General features: G+C 40.6%; 2 protein-coding genes across 2 annotated transcripts in view; one reads left to right on the top strand and one right to left on the bottom strand.

The window, feature by feature from the left end:
• LOC139407297 (bromo adjacent homology domain-containing 1 protein-like) overlaps window positions 1-5415 on the bottom strand; it is a 34943-nt gene extending 29528 nt beyond the window's left edge. The window contains exon 1 of the mRNA XM_071150960.1: window positions 5017-5415. The gene's annotated coding sequence lies outside the window, so the exon portion shown is untranslated. The remainder of the gene's footprint in view (window positions 1-5016) is intronic.
• An 8778-nt stretch (window positions 5416-14193) lies between these two features.
• On the top strand, window positions 14194-15873 carry LOC139408053 (olfactory receptor class A related 6). The gene is given in 7 exon segments (XM_071151877.1): window positions 14194-14211; window positions 14382-14647; window positions 14964-14991; window positions 15034-15091; window positions 15094-15350; window positions 15608-15697; window positions 15700-15873. Coding segments are annotated over 7 exon segments (891 nt in total).
• Window positions 15874-21642: the final 5769 nt, after the last annotated feature.

The raw sequence follows: 21642 nt of genomic DNA, 5'->3' as shown, positions 1-21642 counted from the left end.
TTACCACCACCAAAGCCCCCCCCAGACCATCACATTGCCTCCACCATACTTGACAGATGGCGTCAAGCACTCCTCCAGCATCTTTTCATTTTTTCTGCGTCTCACAAATGTTCTTCTTTGTGATCCAAACACCTCAAACTTAGATTTGTCTGACCATAGCACTTTTTTCCAATCTGTGTTATTTTGCCCATCTAAATATTTTATTTTTATTGGGCAGTCTGCGATATGGCTTTTTCTTTGCAAATCTGCCTAGAAGGCCAGCATCCCGGAGTCGCCTCTTCACTGTTGACTTTGAGATTGGTGTTTTGCGGGTACGATTTAATGAAGCTGCTAGTTGAGGACTTGTGAAGCTTCTGTTTCTCAAAGTAGACACTAATATACCTGTCCTCTTGCTCAGTTGTGCACCGGGGCCTCCCACTCTTTCTATTCTGGTTAGAGGCAGTTTGCGCTGTTCTGTGAAGGGACTAGTGCACAGCATTGTACGAGATCTTCAGTTTCTTGGCAATTTATTGCATGGAATAGCCTTCATTTCTCAGAGCAAGAATAGACTGACAAGTTTCAGAAAGTTTCTTGTTTCTGGCCATTTTGAGCCTGTAATCGAACCCACAAATGTTGATGCTCCAGATACTCAACTAGTCTAAAGAAAGCCAGTTTTATTGCTTCTTTAATCAGAACAACAGTTTTCAGCTGTGCTAACAATTGCAAAAGAGTTTTTGTAATGATCAATTAGCCTTTTAAAATTATAAACTTAGCTAATCTAACACAACTGCAATTGGAACACAGGAGTGATTGTTGCTGATAATGGGCCTCTGTACATCTATGCCGTTTCCAGCTACGCTAGTCATTTACAACATTAACAATGTCTACACTATATTTCTGATCAATTTAATGTTATTTTAATGGACACTTTTTTTAAATTTCAAACACAAGGACATTTCTAAGTGACCACTAACTTTTGAACGGTAGTGTATACATTTGCAAAAATGTCTACAAACTTGTTTTTTCTTTGTCATTATGCAATTGCCGATATCTCTAACATTGTGTTCTAGCTAAGATTCTTTTGTCAAATGTATGCCGAAATGCATTTATCAAAGGTGCATGCGCATACCTCAAGGTACAGCTCAGACCACGCGTACACAATTTCTGGTAGTTGATCAGTTGTATTGCAAGCAAATATTGTTCTTACGGGGAATTTGAAGTGTTTGATGCACAGGAATTATAATTACGGTAGGCTAACAAAAACTTCAAAACATGGGAAAAGCATGATAAAACAGTAGCAGCATGTAGCCTAATGTGCTTATTTTAATTTATAGGCCTAAATCATATGCTGCAGCACGTCTCTCATTTTCTGACATGACTGGGCACAACAAATATTAGGCTACTATTTATCCATTGCTCATTCAATAGCCAAGTATGCGCGAAAGTAAATAAACCGGTAGCCTTTTGACAGTATAGGCTAGTATTGCTGTGTGGTAGGAGCACGAAATCATAGCCTATTTAATCTCAGAGCCTATTTTTATTTTATTTGACCGTTATTTAACTAGGCAAGTCAGTTAAGAACTCGTTCTTATTTTCAATGATGGCCTAGGAACAATGGGTTACCTGCCTTGTTCAGGGGCAGAACGACAGATTTTTATCTTGTCAGCTCAGGGATTTGATCTTGCAACCTTACAGTTGCTAGTCCAACACTCTAACCACTAGGCTACCTGCCGCCCAAAGGCAGGAGATAGAAACACAATCATGTCCTGAAACAAAATATTTAACAACAATTTGTCTTTTGCATAGAAGTGTGGGCTGAAGCATTTACTTTTAAATAGTTGAAAAGACAATCTTGCAGAATGCCCGGCCAGGTTTTAGCACTCGCTATAGGCGGCATGCATTTTAAATTGGAAAAAGTCACTGCAAAATACCACTACAGAACTGTAATACATTTTTGCCATTGCGCTTTAGAAACCATCATGGCCCAGTTCCAACATCCAAAATCATACAGCAAATGAGAGCGTTGTTGTTAGCATGCAAGGTGAATAGAGGGCGTTTTCCAGGCTGGGTTGTAACCAATGATTTAAATATACACTAGATCACTGACAGGGGGCGCTTTATTATGAATATCTACATTTGTTTTTGCCACGTTTATTCTATTACAGAAACCTTAAATGCATACTTTTAAATTATGTGAGCTAAACATACAAAGAAAAAATATAAACGTATAAAACATTTTCCTTGAATTGTACTTTTTTTTAAAAGTTCTAATGTTACCTTCCCCCACCACAACAACAGAAATACATGTCATTTTGTCCTTGAAACATTTAATTGAAATACTGTAGAATTCAATTCATTCTTATGGAGGACTGCTCCTTCTGGGGAGCGCCAGTAAGGCCTATCGGTGGCTTCAAAGCCTCTCACTGGCCAAAACACAGCAGCAGCCATCCAGGGTTTATATCATTGGTTGTTACGCTTGTTCACGAGTGTAGAAATATACTATGGCTCTGATCTATTAATGAACACATGCGCATGTGACAGTTTGATAAATCCCAATAATTTATTGCGCACGCAAATCCAAGAATCTCCAAATATGCAAGAATTTTGTGAAAAATTGACACAGTTGATAAATTAGGCCTCTGGAGTATTTTTCAAATGAAAGTCCCCCAAAATATAATGACTTTATCCAGTGTCTATTAAAGCAGATTGGCAGTATAGGCACATGTAAGGCCTATATGATATGCACTATATATACACACAAAAGTATGCGGACAACCCTTCAAAGGAGTGGATTCAGATATTTCAGCCACACCCATTGCTGACAGGTGTAATCTCCATAGAGAAACATGGGCAGTAGAATGGTCTTACTCAAGAGCTCAGTGACTTTCAACGTTGCACCGTCATAGGATGCCACCTTTCTAACAAGTCAGTTCATCAAATGTTTGCCCTGCTAGAGCTGCCCCGGTCAACTGTAAGTGCTGTTATTGTGAAGTGGAAATGTCTAGGAGCAACAACCTCTCAGCCACGAAGTGGTAGGCCACACAAGTTCACAGAACAGGACCACAGAGTGCTGAAACGCGTAGCGCATAAATATCGTCTGTTCTCGGTTGCAACACTCACTACCAAGTTTCAAACGGGCTCTGGAAGCAACGTCAGCACAAGAACTGTTCGTCAGGATCCTCATGAAATGGGTTTCCACGGCCGAGCAGCCGCACACAAGCCTAAGATCACCATGCGCAATGCCAAGCGTCGACTGGAGTGGTATAAAGCTTGCCACCATTGGACTCTGGAACAGTGGAAATGCATTCTCTGGAGTGATGAATCACGCTTCACCATCTGGCAGTCCGACAGATGAATGTGGGTTTGGCGGATGTTAGGGGAACACTACCTACCCAAATGCATAGTGCCAACTAAAGTTTGGTGGAGGAGGAATAATGGTCTGGGGCTGTTTTTCATGGTTCGGGCAAGGCCCCTTAGTTCCAGTGAAGGGAAATCTTAACGCTACAACATACAATGACATTGTAGACGATTCTGTGCTTCCAACTTTCTGGCAACAGTTTGGGGAAGGCGCTTTCCTGTTTCATAATGACAATGCCCCCATGCACACAGCGAGGTCCATACAGAAATTGTTTGTCGAGATCAGTGTGGAGGAACTTGACTGTCCTGCACAGAGCACTAACCTCAACCCCATCGAACATCTTTGGGATGAATTGGAACACCAACTGCGAGCCAGGCCTAATCACACAACATCAGTGCCCTCCCTCACTAATGCTCTTGTGGCTGAATGGAAGTAATTCCCCTGCAACAATGTTCCAACATCTAGTGGAAAGCCTTCCCAGAAGAGTGGAGGCAGTTATAGCTGCAAAGGAGGGACCAACTCCATATTAATGCCCATGATTTTGAAATGAGATGTTCGGTGTCATATGCACACACACCATGATACTGACTCTGAGAGAAACATGCAACAAAGAACATAATAACAATATAAGTTAAAGAAGCACAAAGCTTAATACATGTGTTATAAGGGATCGTAAGAAGGATATAGTTTTAAACAAAACTAAATGTTATGCTCGTTGTTGAGTCATGCATCTAGGTGGCTTAGCAAGCTAATAATAATTTGATGTGTGAAATAGGACAAATAAGCACATATGTGCATGTTTGTATTCACAAGCATGTGATGAATTTGAAATATGTCTTTGTGCATATCCCACTCTCCCTAGCCAGAGTGGGGTCACGGCCAGGTTCTATCAATGACGACCCTGGAGCAATTAGGGTTTAGTGCCTTGCTCAAGCGCACGTCGACATTTTTCACCTTGTCGGATCGGGGATTCGAACTAGCGACATTTCGTTTACTGGCCCAACGCTCTAACTGCTAGTCTACCTGTCACCATATAAAATAATATATTAGGCTGTAACATTGCCTAATTGTTGTATTTATTGAAGGCTAAACATCAATTTATTGGTAACTACACCAGATTTCAGAACTAATTGCACGCTTTTGAATCACAACATCGACTCTATTGCTCCGAATGCTCACTTCTTGGCTAGCACGAGTAGCAGTGACACAGTAGCATAGTGGTCTCCAACCAGGGGTACTAGGACTCCTGGGGGTACTTGGCCTAGCCACAGGGGGTACTTGAGTAGACTCATGAGACCATAGACTTACTGGTAAAATGCACATGAGTGGTTACTTCAGGGGTACTCCGAGCAGAGCAAAGTTCAGTAACCGAAAAGGGTTGGGAACCACTGCAGTAGCATACACGGGCTGGAGTGGATGACCACTATACATTGCGCATGCTTTTAGGCTAGCAGCACAGCCAAGTACCACTCCCCTAAACAATTTCCTATTTTCATGGCTACTTGACTCATTAATGCACACACACACGACTCGAAACAAACACAGCAAACGCAATCACCATCACTGGAAGAACAGAGAAATAGTGTGGGCTAGTTTAGTGGCATTATCTAGCTAGCTAGCTACCTAGCTACTCCACGAACGAACCCATGAGAAAAGAGGCAGCAACGCAAGCTACTCACCCGTATGGGTCTCCGTGGCACTCCTGTCCTAATTGGCACGCTAACAATCTGCAATCTTGGTATAATACTCTCCAGGACACCGTGTTGTTTAACAGAGGTGGATAGCTAACAACTACGAACTATCTAGCTAGCTAGTTGTCCGATGCTGGGGCTGCTGGATTCTGCTCTTTACTTGAAGTGCTTGTCTCAGCGAACGTCAATGTCGCCGAATTAGATGTGGCTTCCTCTAGCCTTTCCACACTCTTTTCGAGGACCCCCCAAAAACAATCGACGAAAGAAGTAAACAACTCCAAGCATCATCCTATTCGCCGAAAGGTACTCCCTAGTGTTAGCTACATTCAACTCAAACACGGACCTATTTCCACACACGAGTTGATACCGTTGATTGGGGCGGGCTAAAGTGTAGAGATACACGTCGCTTTATCCGTTATGGCACTGTACAACCTAACTGCACTGTGTGGCAGTTTCAGTTGCGCACCAGTGACAAATAAGGCTGCTCGCCAGAAACCCAAGTGCTGTAGCTAAGCTACTCTGTTGCACTGGCTGTGAAAAGTGTACCAATCCTCAGCAGACCCGGGCTTCAAAGCAGGTAAAACATCTCAGAACTGTTTTCTTCGCATGTAAAAATAAATAAATATATATATACATTTTTTGGCAGTGTAGCGTATTTTACATAACAGCATCACCCAGGAGGGGTGTTTGTCCGATCACATTTGAGGACAACATGGAGATGCTTTTAAAAGGGGCATCCAGCTCTTGGTCGGCAATCTTTCAACAGCAATATATATGTATTGGGCCTTTACGGGTTCTTCCTCCAGGATGCAACTTTATTTAGCATAGCCTAAACTTGAGTTCATGAACATGCATCCATTTTAGACAAGGCTACCACAAAATTAACAGGTGGAGACACTCAAACACAGGCTATCCTCCTGCAAATGTTTCTATTATTTAGCATATTTGAGGAATCCCAGGCCTAAATAACCACGGATCTGAGCATCTTTGTATATGAGATCTGGAGACTACCACTGCAGACGACATAGTAAATCATCAAGTTTGCGGAAGACACAACAGTGGTAGGCTTGATTACCAACAACGACGAGACGGCCTACAGGGAGGAGGTGAGGGCCCTCGGAGTGTGGTGTCAGGAAAATAACCTCACACTCAACGTCAACAAAACTAAGGAGATGATTGTGGACTTCAGGAAACAGCAGAGGGAACACCCCCCTATCCACATCGATGGAACAGTAGTGGAGAGGGTAGCAAGTTTTAAGTTCCTCGGCATACACATCACAGACAAACTGAATTGGTCCACTCACACAGACAGCATTGTGAAGAAGGCGCAGCAGCGCCTCTTCAACCTCAGGAGGCTGAAGAAATTCGGCTTGTCACCAAAAGCACTCACAAACTTCTACAGATGCACAATCGAGAGCATCCTGGCGGGCTGTATCACCGCCTGGTACGGCAACTGCTCCGCCCTCAACCGTAAGGCTCTCCAGAGGGTAGTGAGGTCTGCACAACGCATCACCGGGGGCAAACTACCTGCCCTCCAGGACACCTACACCACCCGATGTCACAGGAAGGCCATAAAGATCATCAAGGACATCAACCACCCGAGCCACTGCCTGTTCACCCCGCTATCATCCAGAAGGCGAGGTCAGTACAGGTGCATCAAAGCTGGGACCGAGAGACTGAAAAACAGCTTCTATCTCAAGGCTATCAGACTGTTAAACAGCCACCACTAACATTGAGTGGCTGCTGCCAACACACTGACACTGACTCAACTCCAGCCACTTTAATAATGGGAATTGATGGGAAATGATGTAAATATATCACTAGCCACTTTAAACAATGCTACCTTATATGTTACTTACCCTACATTATTCATCTCATATGCATACGTATATACTCTACTCTATATCATCGACTGTATCCTTATGTAATACATGTATCACTAGCCACTTTAACTATGCCACTTTGTTTACATACTCATCTCATATGTATATACTGTACTCGATACAATCTACTGTATCTTGCCTATGCTGCTCTGTACCATCACTCATTCATATATCCTTATGTACATATTCTTTATCCCCTCACACTGTGTACAAGACAGTAGTTTTGGAATTGTTAGTTAGATTACTTGTTGGTTATTACTGCATTGTCGGAACTAGAAGCACAAGCATTTCGCTACACTCGCATTAACATCTGCTAACCATGTGTATGTGACAAATAAAATTTGATTTGATTTAAATGGCCCAACAGCATTTCAATTAGTTAATTCATGCTCGGCTACCTACTCAATTGTCTTCACAATCCTTTTTGGGGCAAATAGAGGCTGGACTTCGCTCTAATATTGCCTTTGATATTGGGTGCGTTCGTAAATTCAATCTGGAGTGCCAGAGAGCGCTCAGAGTGAGCTCTGGACGTTCGTAAATTCAGAGCGTTTCTCACAATGGCAGTCAAGCACCCAAGCTAACTGGCTAAAGTTAACTAGCTTGCTAGCTATTTCCAGATATTAACGAGAGAACTCCTCACTCTGACCATTTTACTCGCCCTAACAGAGCTGTTTATAAGTTTTCATGTTATCCAGAGCGTTGGTGACTGTAACTGTGCTGCCGGCAACAATTTAATTAAGCTTTTTTGCCGATTTTTACAACACCCACCATATTCAACGGGTGTTGAGCGCCCTTAGTCAGCAACTGTTGTTGCAGAATGTGAGAATGTGAAATGCATTGGTTGCCATGGTTTTCAACCACCCCTAACCAACCCTAATCACCTAAATCAAGATTGGGTATTGAAAAATCATTAGTGACCCTTAACTCAGCAAAGTGGCACAAACCTCCCTGAATACAAGAAAATGCTTTCTTTCCCTAGCAGTAAGGAGCGTGAGACTGTAGCCTAAATGTGTTACTCTCCAGCAGCATTTGATTTAATAGGTGGAGTTATGATGCATTCTATATTATAGAATGAAATCAATATCAGTGTGCTAGCTTAGCAGTATTAGCTTCCTCCCTCTCCACGAATACAACTTGGGGTAAACGGTCTGTACCACAGTTCAAACCCAGTGCCCTCTCCCTCACTAAAACAGGTGACTGCCCTCCTTGACAACATACTAACCAGTTGAGCTATGGAAAAGGATCCAATTCAGCCGCTACATTGGCAACATTTCCAGCTAGCTGTGGAGTAGAGCTTTTCACGGGTCCTGGTGGGATGTAATTACCCGGGACCCGACCCGGACCCCATTGGGTTTGAGTCCAAAACTCAAACTTTTCCCTCAGGTCTGGGTCGGGTCCTGTTTTATTGTCATCAGGTCTATGTAACCTAAGCTGATAGACCTGAGTGGACTCGAATGGACCTGACCACGGCTCTGCATAGCCTATAGCATATTTATTTTCTAATAAGGTGAATTTACTGACTTATAGAAGGCCGAGCACACATATAAAGACCTATTTGTTTATCAGAAGAGCAACTTGGTTGATAAACATAATTTTTTTGTCACTCGGGTCCAATCGGTTTTGATCTAGACACAGACCAATTAGGGTACGGGTTAGGTCTAGGTCTGGTTGTCCTCCAGTCCATTCGGGTTTGGGTCCCCATTTAATAAAAAATATCGGGTCCGTTCATATCCGGGTCTGATTGTCCTCGGGTCTGTTCGGACCAACTTTTGGACCCGAAAAGACCTTGTCTTCGTTACACAGTGACAAGCCCCTGGTCACTTTATATTCTGCTGTGATTTTAATGTTGGTTTATTTTCAATTTTTTCGTGTTTTCGGTATCCTCTTTACCCGGAGCAACAACAATGTCACAATGCATATGATGTAGGCCTTTGTAGGCCAATTTGGAAACTGTAGAATGTCTACATTACCCACAATTCCATCTGCTTCCATGTCATTATGTGATGTCATTTAAATGCATCATAGTGGATGCATCCTAATGCTTTGGTAAAAACCTCAATGACCAAACTGTATGACTCTGCAAAACAGGTGTTGGAGGGAAAAGGTTTCCACTCCTATATCAACAACTGCATATCCCACTTAAACCATGCCAAACCTGCTGATTAGAAGGTCCTGTGTAGATTGTATTTTCAACCAGCAACTATCAGGAAATAACGCTGATCTATTGTTTTCCACTTTTGTACAATATTATACAAAACACAGGAAATCAAATCCTACGAATAAAGCCATGTTCATAATGAGTCAAATAAGCACTAGGCCAAAAACATAAGCCACAAACATAAACTGGTGGAAAATTGATTAGAAACGTTACTTTTTCTTTCAAATGCAAGTGCCATGATCCCACATGAAATATGGGAGTTTTTTTAAATGCTCCAGATTTAAGAATATTAGCATCATATTCAGAGACCAAAAAACTTAACAGATCAACATATTTTTGAGGGAATCAAATGATACATTTCCAATTATTTACCATCTGTAATGGTTGATTTTCTTTATCTAAGGCTCATAAGAAGTGCATTGTCCGGATACATGCCATAGGCCACTTTATATTCCACTATGTTTTGTATTTTTGTTTATTTGTCCGTTTTATTTTTTTTATCTTGGTAACCAGAGCAACAACAATGTCACAATGCATATGATGGAAAATTACTTAATTACTCATAATGCTTATTGACTTAACATTCCATTGTAATTCCAATTATCATGGCAATTATGTGTCACAATACTAATTATATTTATATGCTGTATGGCAGGCCAGTGACCTTTGCAACCAAATTATATTACTTTGTCCAATCGCACACAGGCTTTTATGGTCACACAAGGTGCCATCTGTGGATTCAAAATGAGTAGCCTTACAATTATTTACATGGCCCCAGTTCCATTTGCAACCAAATACGTTTTTGAAAAATAACCATAACATTTCAAATAGATACTAAATTGTAGTTCTCAAAGATGCAATTGCAAATGAATTAATCAAATCCAATGATTTACCAACAAGTATAGACAACCTAGATGGGAAACTATTGAGAATGGTAGCAGACTGTATTGCCACCCCTATTTGCCATGTCTTTAACCAAAGCCTAAAGGAGTGTGTATGTCCACAGGTGTGGAAGGAAGCTAAAGTAATTCCACTTCCTAAAAATAGTAAAGCACCCTTTCCTGGATCAAACAGCCACCCAATCAGTTTGCTGCCTGTTCTTCGTAAACTGATGGTGAAAATTGTGTTTACGGTATCCCTCAAGGAAGTTGCCTTGGGCCAATGTTTTTTTTTAAAGCTAAACTTGCTTTTTGCCTTAGTAATCTCTGGTGGCATAGCATTCCACGATGACTTTATACATACAGTGCCTTCAGAAAGCATTCACACCAAATGTTGTTGTGTTACAGCCTGCATTTAAATTAGATTAAATTGAGATGTTTGTCACTGGCCTACACACAATACCCCATAATGTCAGTTTTTATTTTATTTGACAAATTAATAAAAAATGTAAATCCAAAATTTCTTGAGTCAATAAGTATTTAACCCCTTTGTTATGGCAAGCCTAAATAAATTCAGGAGTAAACATTTGCTTAACAAGTCGGACAATAAGTTGCATTGACTCACTCTGTGTGCAATAATAGTGTTTAGCATGATTTTTCAATGACTACCTCATCTCTGTACCACTAACATACAATTATTTGTAAGATCCCTCAGTCGAGCAGTGAATTTCAAACACAAAGACCAGGGAGGTTTTGCAATGCCTCGCAAAGAAAGGCACCTATTGGTAAATGGATACAAATGTAAAAGCAGACATTGAATATCCCTTTGAGCATGGTGAAATTATTAACTATACTTTGGATGGTGTATCAATACACCCAGTCACTAAAAAGATACAGGTGTCCTTCCTAACTCAGTTGGAAACAGCTCAGGGATTTCACCATGAGGCCAATTGTGACTTTAAATCAGTTACTGAATTTAATTGCTATGATAGGAGAAAACTGAGGATCGATCAACAACATTTTAGTTACTCCACAATACTAACATAATTGACAGAGTGAAAAGAAGGAAGCCTTTACAGAATAAAAATATTCCAAAACATGCATCCTGTTTGCAATAAGGCACTGAAGTAATACTGAAAAAATTCACGTTTTGGCCTGAATACAAAGTGTTATGTTTGGGGCAAATCCAATACAACACAATACTGAGTACCACTCTCAATATTTCCAAGCATAGTGGTGGCTGCATCATGTTATAGGTATGCTTGTAATCATCAAGGACTGGGGAGCTTTTCAGGATAAAAAATAAATAAACTAAATGAAACTAAGCACAGGCAAAATCTAAAACGCAAGGCTTAATCTACACTGGAGTTGCTTAGCATGAAGACAGTAAATGTTCCTGAGTGGCAGAGTTACAGTTTTTCTTGAAAATCTATATCAAGACCTGCAAATGGTTGTCTAGCAATGATCATCAACCAATTTGACAGAGCTTGAAGACATTTTAAAAGAATCATGGGCAAATGTTGCACAATCCAGGTGTGGAAAAGTCTTTCTTACCCAGAAAGACTCACAGCTGTAATCTCTGCCAAAGGTGATTCTAACATATTGATGGAGTGAATACTTATCTAATCAAGATATATTATGTTATGTTTTATGATATGTTGTATTTTTCATACATTTTTCAAATGTAATACTTTTTCTTCCACTTTGACAGAGTATTTTTTGTAGATTGTTGACAAAAAAACTGACAATTAAATTCATTTTAATCCCACTTTGTAACACAACTAAATGTGGGAAAAGTCAAGGGTTTTCATACTCTCTGAAGGCACTGTAAAAAGCTAACCAAAATCCTTTGTAGAATTTGTATGAAGCCATATCATATCTCTATTAAAACATTCAGTTCTAACAGCAGCATTAGGTAAAGCCACTGGAGCATGTTCAGATTTTTGGCCCATGCAGTCTGGCGTGCTACTGTTAGAACACTTACTATATGTGGCGGTCAGTCAAGTGGCCATTTTGTCCTGTTTAGGTCAAAAAAGATAATGGCAAATGGCCAACAGCGAGGGCACAAGAAGCATAGCATAGTAGTCTCTATTACGCAACGAATGACTCGTCTTTATGATTCTTGTTTGAGGTACTGTATTTGAAGGCATTAAAAGCCCCTTGGAAGCAACCAGTTTTATTCAGATAAAATAAAAGCACACACTTGGAGGACGAAGGGGGAATTCAATGTTCCAAAGCGTTATTGTCCATTTCAGGATAAACATTTCTATTCCATTTTGACATGGTTTCCACAGTAGACACATAATGCAATTGATGATTAAAAGCTGATGCAGGAGGGAAGTGGGTCTGTTTGTAAGAGAGTAGAGGAGAAGTAACGGGTTTAAACAAGGCTGTGTGGTGGTAGCTGGAGACCTCGTTTGGAGACTGTTGGAACAAACAGACAAGATGGGACATGATCTAATGTGCTATGGTGTTAGAACAGCAGGGCTGAGGACATTTTATCTCTTCACTCACGCACCAGCAGACACTCACTTACCATTCTGGATTGCTGGGGATACATCTCAATAGTCTAAAGTGGTTTCCTTTCCTTGTCTTCTTTTCCTCAGTTACATTTTAAGGCCACTTAAAGGAAAACTCCACCAAAAAACTATCTTTTGGTATTTGTTTGGGATTAGTCCATTGTTGATATAGTCCCAAAATGCTTTGCATGACAGAAATCAAGTATTCAAGATACAGTTTATAACTTTCAAAATACAGAAATTACAGCAGGCATTCCTCCCATCATCTCCTGTCCTCACCACCAGGCACTCGCTCACTCTCTGTATGCATCTCAATCCACAAATTGTTTCCTCTCCTTGGCCCTTGTCCACACTCATAACCACTAGGCACTCTCTCTCTCTCTCTCTCTCTCTCTCTCTCTCTTTCTCTCTTTTTCTCTCTCTCTGGTCTGACTGCATCTCAATCTCATTCTAGTAAATTGACCCTTCCCTTCTGCTCTCGTTCACTCCCCTTTGCAGATCTCAAATGAGACCGGGTAAGTGTTAAAGACAGACTTGTCAGTGCTGATGGAGGAAAAGAGATGTGCCGTGAAATAACACTGTCTACCTGTGAATCATAGACTGCCTGCTGAAATTGGCAAAAGCTTTTCATCACGATTTTACACTCCTCCCTCACAATCCACCAGTGTAGTGATATTGTGTTATTACAGATTTCCGCACTCTGTACTATCCACTGAGAATCAATCCCCACATCTTTACTCGCTGTCCTATTTTGCTGAGTGTGTCTTGCTTCATGAAGGCTTCCTTACAAACAAGAGAAATGAGAGAGGGGGTGAAGAGATGAGATAGAGAGGGTGAGGGGTTAGAGGAGTGAAAGATGGAGAGAGTATTACAGTAAGAGAGTGAAAGTAAGGGAATGAGAATTAGGACAGGGAGATGGAATGAAGGGATGAGAGATTGAGGACAAAGACTTGAGGGAGTGAGCATGAGGTATTAAAGGAAAGAATAAAGAGAGATGGTGAGATAGAAAGGGTGAGAGTTTGAGGGATTGAAAGATTGATGAGAGGAACGCGGAAGAGTGTGAAAGGATGAGTGAACGTTCAGTGATTTTGAAATAGGTGTGCTTTACGTGCACCAAATACCTGTATGCTGTACTAATTATAATTGTACCTACATTTTATGCTCTCGCTCCATTTCCTGTTAATCTCTCTACTAATCCACACTGTGTAACCGCTGACAACCTAGAAATGTAACCAATTTTCTATTTGTTGTCCTTACAGGAAGGGCCTTATATGGAACTTGTCTGACTTCGGAGTAATTCTAAGTGGGAGGAGAGGTTTTGTTTAGGCACTTTTACATCCTATGTCTGAATTAAACCCATATTATGATCGTCAGAATTGAATTAAATTAAATTCTTAGAGGTACTGATTTTTTGCTTCCATGTGATTTTAGGTGACACATGTTTGCAATGGAAGTAATAACTCAGAGGAAGATTGTGTGAGTTGAGTTCAATGGGTAGAAATCAACCTCTACCTCCTTCCGCAACAACCCAATTTAATTATGCCAGCTAATTTATTTGTGCCATGCAGTGGTATAAATGTTGAAAGTTGAGGCTGTCCAAACGAAGCTCCAAGGTGCAATTTAAGAGACTCCCAGTCCCAGGCCTCCGCTTTTCCAGCATCCTCTGCTTCCTTGTCACCTAATGAGCTCAACCAATCAGCAGTCTGGGTTCAGATGCCTTTGAAGGCATGACAACAGAGCTTGAGGTCACTGAGGCGGAAAAGTAGAAAGAAATGGAGAACAGATCAACTATAAGCTCACACACACACACACGCACAAGAAGTGTATTGGTGTGTGGAGAAGGACAGAACAATGGTTCTTCAATCAATCAAATGTGATGTGTATATTTATTTTTGCAAATAATCTGAGCCTATAGATTCCCAACAAGCAAGCAGAGGCGACAGTGGCAAGGAAAAACCTGCAGAGGCACCAGGCTCGAGAGGCAGTCCATCTTCTTCTGGCTTGCCAAGGCAAGGGGTTCTTACAAGCACATTGGCCAAGTTTCCAACAGATCACCATCTTGGGCATTATGGGTAATGTAGTCCTGATCCTGTCTTTAATAAAGAACCAGATCTCCCATCTGAAAACCTTTGTGGTGTTTCTCCTGGGCCTCGCTGCCTCCAACCTGTAAGAGCCCTTGTCGTAAACATCTGCAACATCATCATGTTCTGTATCTGTCCTCACCCCCTTGTCCTGCCGGACGCTCAAGTTCTTCATGGTGAGAGTAAAGTAGAGTACAGTATATGTAGCAGTGGATGGCTAAAGTGCTACTGCCTTCCAAAGACCTAGAAATACTGTCACCCTGGATCTCGAAATTGCTTTTCTGGCTCAGTGGTAGGCTATTGACAGTGCTTTTTGTTGTGTTACAGTGTGGAGGGTTATATGAGTTTGTGCAATGGTCAGGCGGAATTTACACAGTCTCATAAGTACAAATGTACTTATAAATCATTCCTGTCAGAAACAAGTTGACAGCAGCTGAGATAATTGTATAATGTGATAATGTATTGATCTATTTGTTTGGAATGTAGGTGTTCGGCGAAATCGGCAGCATCCTCTTCACATTCCTCATCAGCATCTTCTGGTACCAGACAACATCTGGTTGGCCTGGGCTGTGAGTGGGCTGTGTGTGATGCTAGCCATGTTCCTGGGAGCTCCTACCTATCTCATGAACGTAGATGGTCATATGGATAACTATACGCAAGACGGAGGCTGCCCTCCAGACTTCATCTAGTGTCCCAAGGAGAACTGCCCGACCATTAACTGTGTCTTGAGGTATATTTTCATCCTGCTCTGCAACCTGCTGCCTCTATTCATCGTCATCGTCACCAGCTGTCTCATTGTAAAGGTCTGTAACCACCTTGGAGTCGGTAGAGGTTGCCCCTAACCACATCCCTCTAATAGTTAATAAGGTTATATTTGAGGGTGGAGTGATCGGATTCTAGATCTGTGGATAGTGGCAATGCTCTGTCTGTGACCACTTGTTTGCTTAGGGTTGTCCAGTTGACAGACACATTGTCAACAACATTAGTTGAACATACCTACCGTATTATAACTCATTATGTATAGAAGTTTTACTGAATGACTAAAATGTTGGTGAACCAGGTGCTGCTGGTTCAGAGGAGGGTGGTGGTGCCAGCGCTGAGTACAGCAGGGGCGCCAGTGGAGCAGCCTCCCAGGAAGAAGGTCTCTACCTGGGGATCGAAAGGAACACAGTGGGCATCCTGGCTGCCATGGGGGTGTTCCAGGTGGAATGGATCCCCTTTTGGACTGAGGTGGAGTTCTTCATCACAACGTCCTATACCACAATCAGCCCTTATGTGTATGGGATAGGGAGTAACCTATTTTCTGTGAAACACTTTAAGAAGTAATAGAATAAATAATTCCTAGGCCTTAGGTGTCAGGTGTAAGCAATTTTCTGCAATTTTCTGTGCAGTATGATTATGGGATAAGGATACCTCTTCTCTGAAACATGTAACGAAGTAATTGTGGTATATTTATAAACCCTCTGTGTTAGATGTAGGTGATTCTCTATTTTCTCAGAAGTAATTTTAAGAAGTCAAAGCACGGTTTTTAGACGTAAACTACCGGTCAAAAGTTTTAGAAATCCTACTGATTCCAGGGTTTTTCTTTATTTTTTACTATTTTCTACATTGTGGAATAATAGTGAAGACATCAAAACTATTAAATAAAACATATGGAATAATGTAGTAACCAAAAGTGTTAAACAAATCAAAATGTATTTTATATTTGAGATTCTTCAAATAGCCACCCTTTGCCTTGATGAAAGCTTTGCAAACTCTTGGCATTCTCAACCAGCTTCATGAGGTAACAGTTACATTGAATGTATTTCAATTAACAGGTGTGCCTTAAAAGTGAATTTGTGAAATGTATTTCCTTCTTAATGCATTTGAGCCAATCAATTGTGTTGTGAGGTAGGGGTGGTATACAGAAGATAACCCTATTTGGTAAAATACCAAGTCCATAATATTGCAAGAACAGCTGAAATAAGCAGAGAAACGACAGTCCGTTAATTTAAGACAGGAAGATCAGTCAATCCGGAAACTTTCAAGAACTTTTAAAATGTCTTAAAGTGCTGTTGCAAAAATCATCAAGCGCTTTGATGAAACTGGCTCTCACGAGGACTGCCACAGGAAAGGAAGACCCAGAGTTACCTCTGTGGCAGAGGATAAGTTCATTAGAGTTACCAGCCTCAGAAATGGCAGCCCAAATAAATGGTTTGCAGAGTTCAAGTAACAGACACATCTCAACATTAACTGTTCAGAGGAGACTGCATGAATCCTGTCCTCATGGTCGAATTACTGCAAAGAAACAACGACTAAAGGACAACAATAAGAAGAAAAGACTTGCTTGGGTCAAGAAACACGAGCAATGGACATTAGACCAGTGGAAATCTGTCTTTTGGTCTGATGAATCCAAATTGGAGATTTTTGGTTCAAACCGCTGTGTCTTTTGAGACACAGAGTGAACGGATGATCTCCGCATGTGTGAAGCATGGAGGAGGAGGTGTGATGGTGTGGAGGTGCTTTGCTGGTGACACTGCCTGTGATTTATTCAAGGCACACTTAACCAGCATGGCTACCACAGCATTCTGCAGTGATACGTCATCCCATCTGGTTTGCGCTTAGTGGGACTATCATTTTTTTTCTCCAAAAGAACAATGACCCAAAACAAACATCCGGGGGGTGTGTAAGGGCTATTTGACCAAGATGGAGAGTGATGGAGTGCTGCATCAGATGACCTGGCCTCCACAATCATCTGACCTCAACCCAATTGAGATGGTTTGGGATGAGTTGGACCACAGAGTGAAAGAAAAGCAGCCAACAAGTACTCCGCATATGTGAGAACTCCTTCAAAACTGCTGGAAAAGCATTCCTCATGAAGTTGGTTGAGAGAATGCCAAGAGTGTGCAAAGCTGTCATCAAGGCAAAAGGTGGCTACTTTGAAGAATCTAAAATATATTTTGATTTGTTTAACACATTTTTTTGTTACTACATGATTCCGTATGTGTTATTTCATAGTTTTGATGTCTCCACTATTATTCTACAATGTAGAAAATAGTGAAAATAAATAAAAAACCCTTGAATGAGTAGGTGTGTCCAAACTTTTGACTGGTACTGTGTGTGTGTGTGTGTGTACAGTTGAAGTCTTAAGTTTACATACACCTCATCCAAATACATTTAAATTCTGTTTTTTGCAATTCCTGACATTTAATCCTAGTAAAAATTCCTTGTCTTAGGTCAGTTAGGATCACCACTTTATTTTAAGAATGTGAAATGTCAGAATAATAGTAGAGAGAATGATTTTAATTCAGCTTTTATTTCATTCATCACATTCCTAGTTGGTCTGAAGTTTACATACACTCAATTAGTATTTGGTAGCATTGCCTTTAAATTGTTTAACTTGGGTCAAACGTTTTGGGTAGCCTTCCACAAGTTTCCCACCATAAATTTGATTAATTTTGGCCCATTCCTCCTGACAGAGCTGGTGTAACTGAGTCAGGTTTGTAGTCCTCCTTGCTCGCACACGCTTTTTCAGTTTTGCCCACAAATGTTCTATAGGGTCAGGGCTTTGTGATGGCCACTCCAATACCTTGACTTTGTTGTCCTTAAGCCATTTTGCCACAACTTTGGAAGTATGCTTGGGGTCATTGTCCATTTGGAAGATCTAAGCGTTAACTTCCTGACTGATGTCTAGATATGTTGCTTGAATATATCCACATAATTTTCCTTCCTCATGCAGCTATCTATTTTGTGAAGGGCTCCAGAACTTCCTGCAGCAAAACACGCCCACAACATGATGCTGCCACCCCTGTGCTTCATGGTTGGGATGGTGTTCTTCGGCTGGCAAGCCTCCCCTTTTTTCCTCCAAACATAACGATGGTCATTGTGGCCAAACAGTTCTATTTTTGTTTCATCAGACCAGAGGACATTTCTCCATAGGTACAATCTTTGTCCCCATGTGCAGCTGCAAACCGTAGTCTGGCTTTTTCTATGGAGGTTTTGGAGCAGTGGCTTCTTCCTTGTTGAGCGGCCTTTCAGGTTATGTCGATATAGGACTCGTTTTACTGTGGATATAGATACTTTTGTACCTGTTTCCTCCAGCATCTTCACAAGGTCCTTTGCTGTTGTTCCGGGATTGATTTGTACCTTTCGCACCAAAGTACGTTAATCTCTAGGAGACAGAACGCGTCTCCTTCCTGAGTGGTATAACGGCTGCGTGGCCCCATGGTGTTTATACTTGCATACTATTGTTTGTACAGATGAACGTGGTACCTTCAGGCGTTTGGAAATTTCTCCCAAGGATGAACCAGACTTGTGGAGGTCCACAATTTAGCTGATTTGTTTTTATTTTCCCATGATGTCAAGCAAAGAGGCACTGAGTTTGAAGGTAGGCCTTGAAATACATCCACAGGTACACCTCCAATTGACTCAAATGATGTCAATTAGCCTATCAGAAGCTTCTAAAGCCATGACATAATTTTCAGGAATTTTCCAAGCTGTTTATAAGCACAGTCAACTTCGTGTATGTAAACTTCTGACTCACTGGAATTGTGATACAGTGAATTATAAGTGAAATAATCTGTCTGTAAACAATTGTTAGAAAAGTGACTTGTGTCATGCACAAAGTAGATGTCCTAACCGACTTGCCAAAACTATAGTTTCTTAACAAGAAATTTATGGAGTGGTTGAAAAATGAGTTTTAATGACTCCAACCTAAGTGTATGTAAACTTCCGACTTCAACTGTATATATAACATTGAACTCTGTCTATGATTGAATGTGCCCATGACACTTGACAACAATGAAAATAAGTCTTGACTTTTTGTTTATGTAACCTCAACAGGTTTGGTATATGTATCTATTGCCTGGTGCAACATTTTGTGTATTTTAAATTGTCAAATAAAATCATACTGGGAACTATCCACCATGGTGTGTTAGGAGTACAATAACTGTATGGAATAGGGAATATTCTATACTTCTCTAAAACATTTTCAAGTATTTAGGAAATGGATCTTTCAAATTGTTTGTGTGGAAACCAGGGTCAAAATGTTTGTAAGAGGATAGCTTACTAGCAACACATTTTTATGTTTGTTTGAAACCAAATCTGATCAGTAGCACACTTGGAGGAACAACTGACCATACTCATTGTGTAAATATAAATATTTGACATGCATGTTGTTACATTCTAAGCAACTGGTATTGAATTGCATCTCAAATAAATAAGGAATAGAGTGATTTAGATTCATTGATCTGTCAATAGTTACAGGTTGCAATGTGCAGAAATGGTAAAGGCTCAAGTCATCTAATTTCTCACTCCACTCACAATAGGTGTTCAACTCAACATGATAATCTAAACCACATCACAGTCATATAAGATCTATTGTCAGACAGGGAATTTTAATTAACAAAAAAAAACGCATGTCGGCTTCAGACTCGTTTTAACTCAAAATAACTGGTCAAATCCTGTTGAAATAATCAGTGATTAATCATCAATAGTAGTGATGATTATTGATTGATAATCATGAACGATGGATTTCAATTGACAAATGTAATTAGTTCAATGCCGAATTACAATAGAATAGACTAGCCTAGTCTACTTGTATTTCCCAAATGCGTCTTGATGCTGTTATTGTTGTTGTGAGATTTATGCCATACACAAGTCGCCACTATTATAAGACCACTCATTCGTTTTTGCTTCTCATGATTACTCATTCACGATATAATTTAGATGCAAATATTATTTTGATATTTCGTAGATCTGAAATGTCGTTTTTGTCTTTTAAAACATTAATCAAACGTGCGGGTGAGGCCTGTATGTGAGTCTAACTCCTGACTGGGTAGAAACAGCGAGACAACGGAACATCATTAGGGAAGTGTTTAAGCATGCTTATACCGACACTCGAAATGTTATAAACGATTGACTATTCGAAGCATTCACAAAATAGCCCGAAAAGTGTTTGCCGGCTATTTATTTTAGGATGACGGGATGTAGATGTTTGTGGCAGGATTTTGTCTCTAATTCATTTTAGTGTTCTAACCTAGAAAGAAAATTGTTGCGGCCCTCACAGCCTGTCGAAGGCGGCAATAGGTTGCAATACTCTGCTGGCCCTGGAGTCCTGTATCTGGGCTCCTTGTCCTTCACTCTCCCCCCGAGGTGGGCTGAGGAGTCAGGAATCACGTTGCTGATGTTATTCCAGTGCGAAAAAATGACAACAATGGCGCATATAAGAGCATAGGAAATTTGGCCATTTATAGGACAGAAGTTACAAATTGAACACAAAATATGAACAATTGTCACTCGCGCTGAAATAACATTAACAAAATGTCCTATATGGTACTGATATAAACCATGCAGACTAACGCGTTTACATAGGGCTACAATTGGGCTACAACAGTTTGGGTGGTTTAAGTTGTAACAATTTGCGCTGTGAGCTTTTATATTTCACAGCAGTAACCATGGACATGATTGATAGACTGGATGGTCAATATTGACTTTTAATAACTAGGCTATTTTACAAATCGCATCATTTCTATCACACTTGCCTAGCCTACTGTAACATTGTATTTGGCTACATTTGGAACTTTCTGACATTGCAGTTTGGCTGCAACAATGTAACAACTTAAACACTTTTACATGGGAAAATAATAGCATAGGCTGTCTATTGGCTCCTGTCCCATATGGTAAATATGTTTATATGTATTATTCAGTGTATTGATGGCATAGTCTATGGTTTATGGTTATAACTACAGCCTATAGGCCTATCAAGTTGTGGGTAGACTATAGCGTACTACTGTTAGTGAAAATATAACTTGTAACTCAGCTGTTGACAGACAGACAGACTATAGCGTACTACTGTTAGTGAAAATATAACTTGTAACTCAGCTGTTGACAGACAGACAGACTATAGCGTACTACTGTTAGTGAAAATATAACTTGTAACTCAGCTGTTGACAGACAGACATACCATCATCAGACAGACAGATCAAGACAGAGATCATAAGTCAGACAGGCAGACCAAAACTCAGGCAGACGTCCAACCATCAGAAAGACAGGCAGATAAACGCACATTTCACACACAGATAGGCTACAGCAGGAATACAGGCTAACATTTCCATT

This window comes from Oncorhynchus clarkii, chromosome 4 (assembly GCF_045791955.1).
Source record: "Oncorhynchus clarkii lewisi isolate Uvic-CL-2024 chromosome 4, UVic_Ocla_1.0, whole genome shotgun sequence".
NCBI lineage: Eukaryota > Metazoa > Chordata > Actinopteri > Salmoniformes > Salmonidae > Oncorhynchus > Oncorhynchus clarkii.
This window is presented reverse-complemented; position numbering and strand designations above follow the sequence as displayed.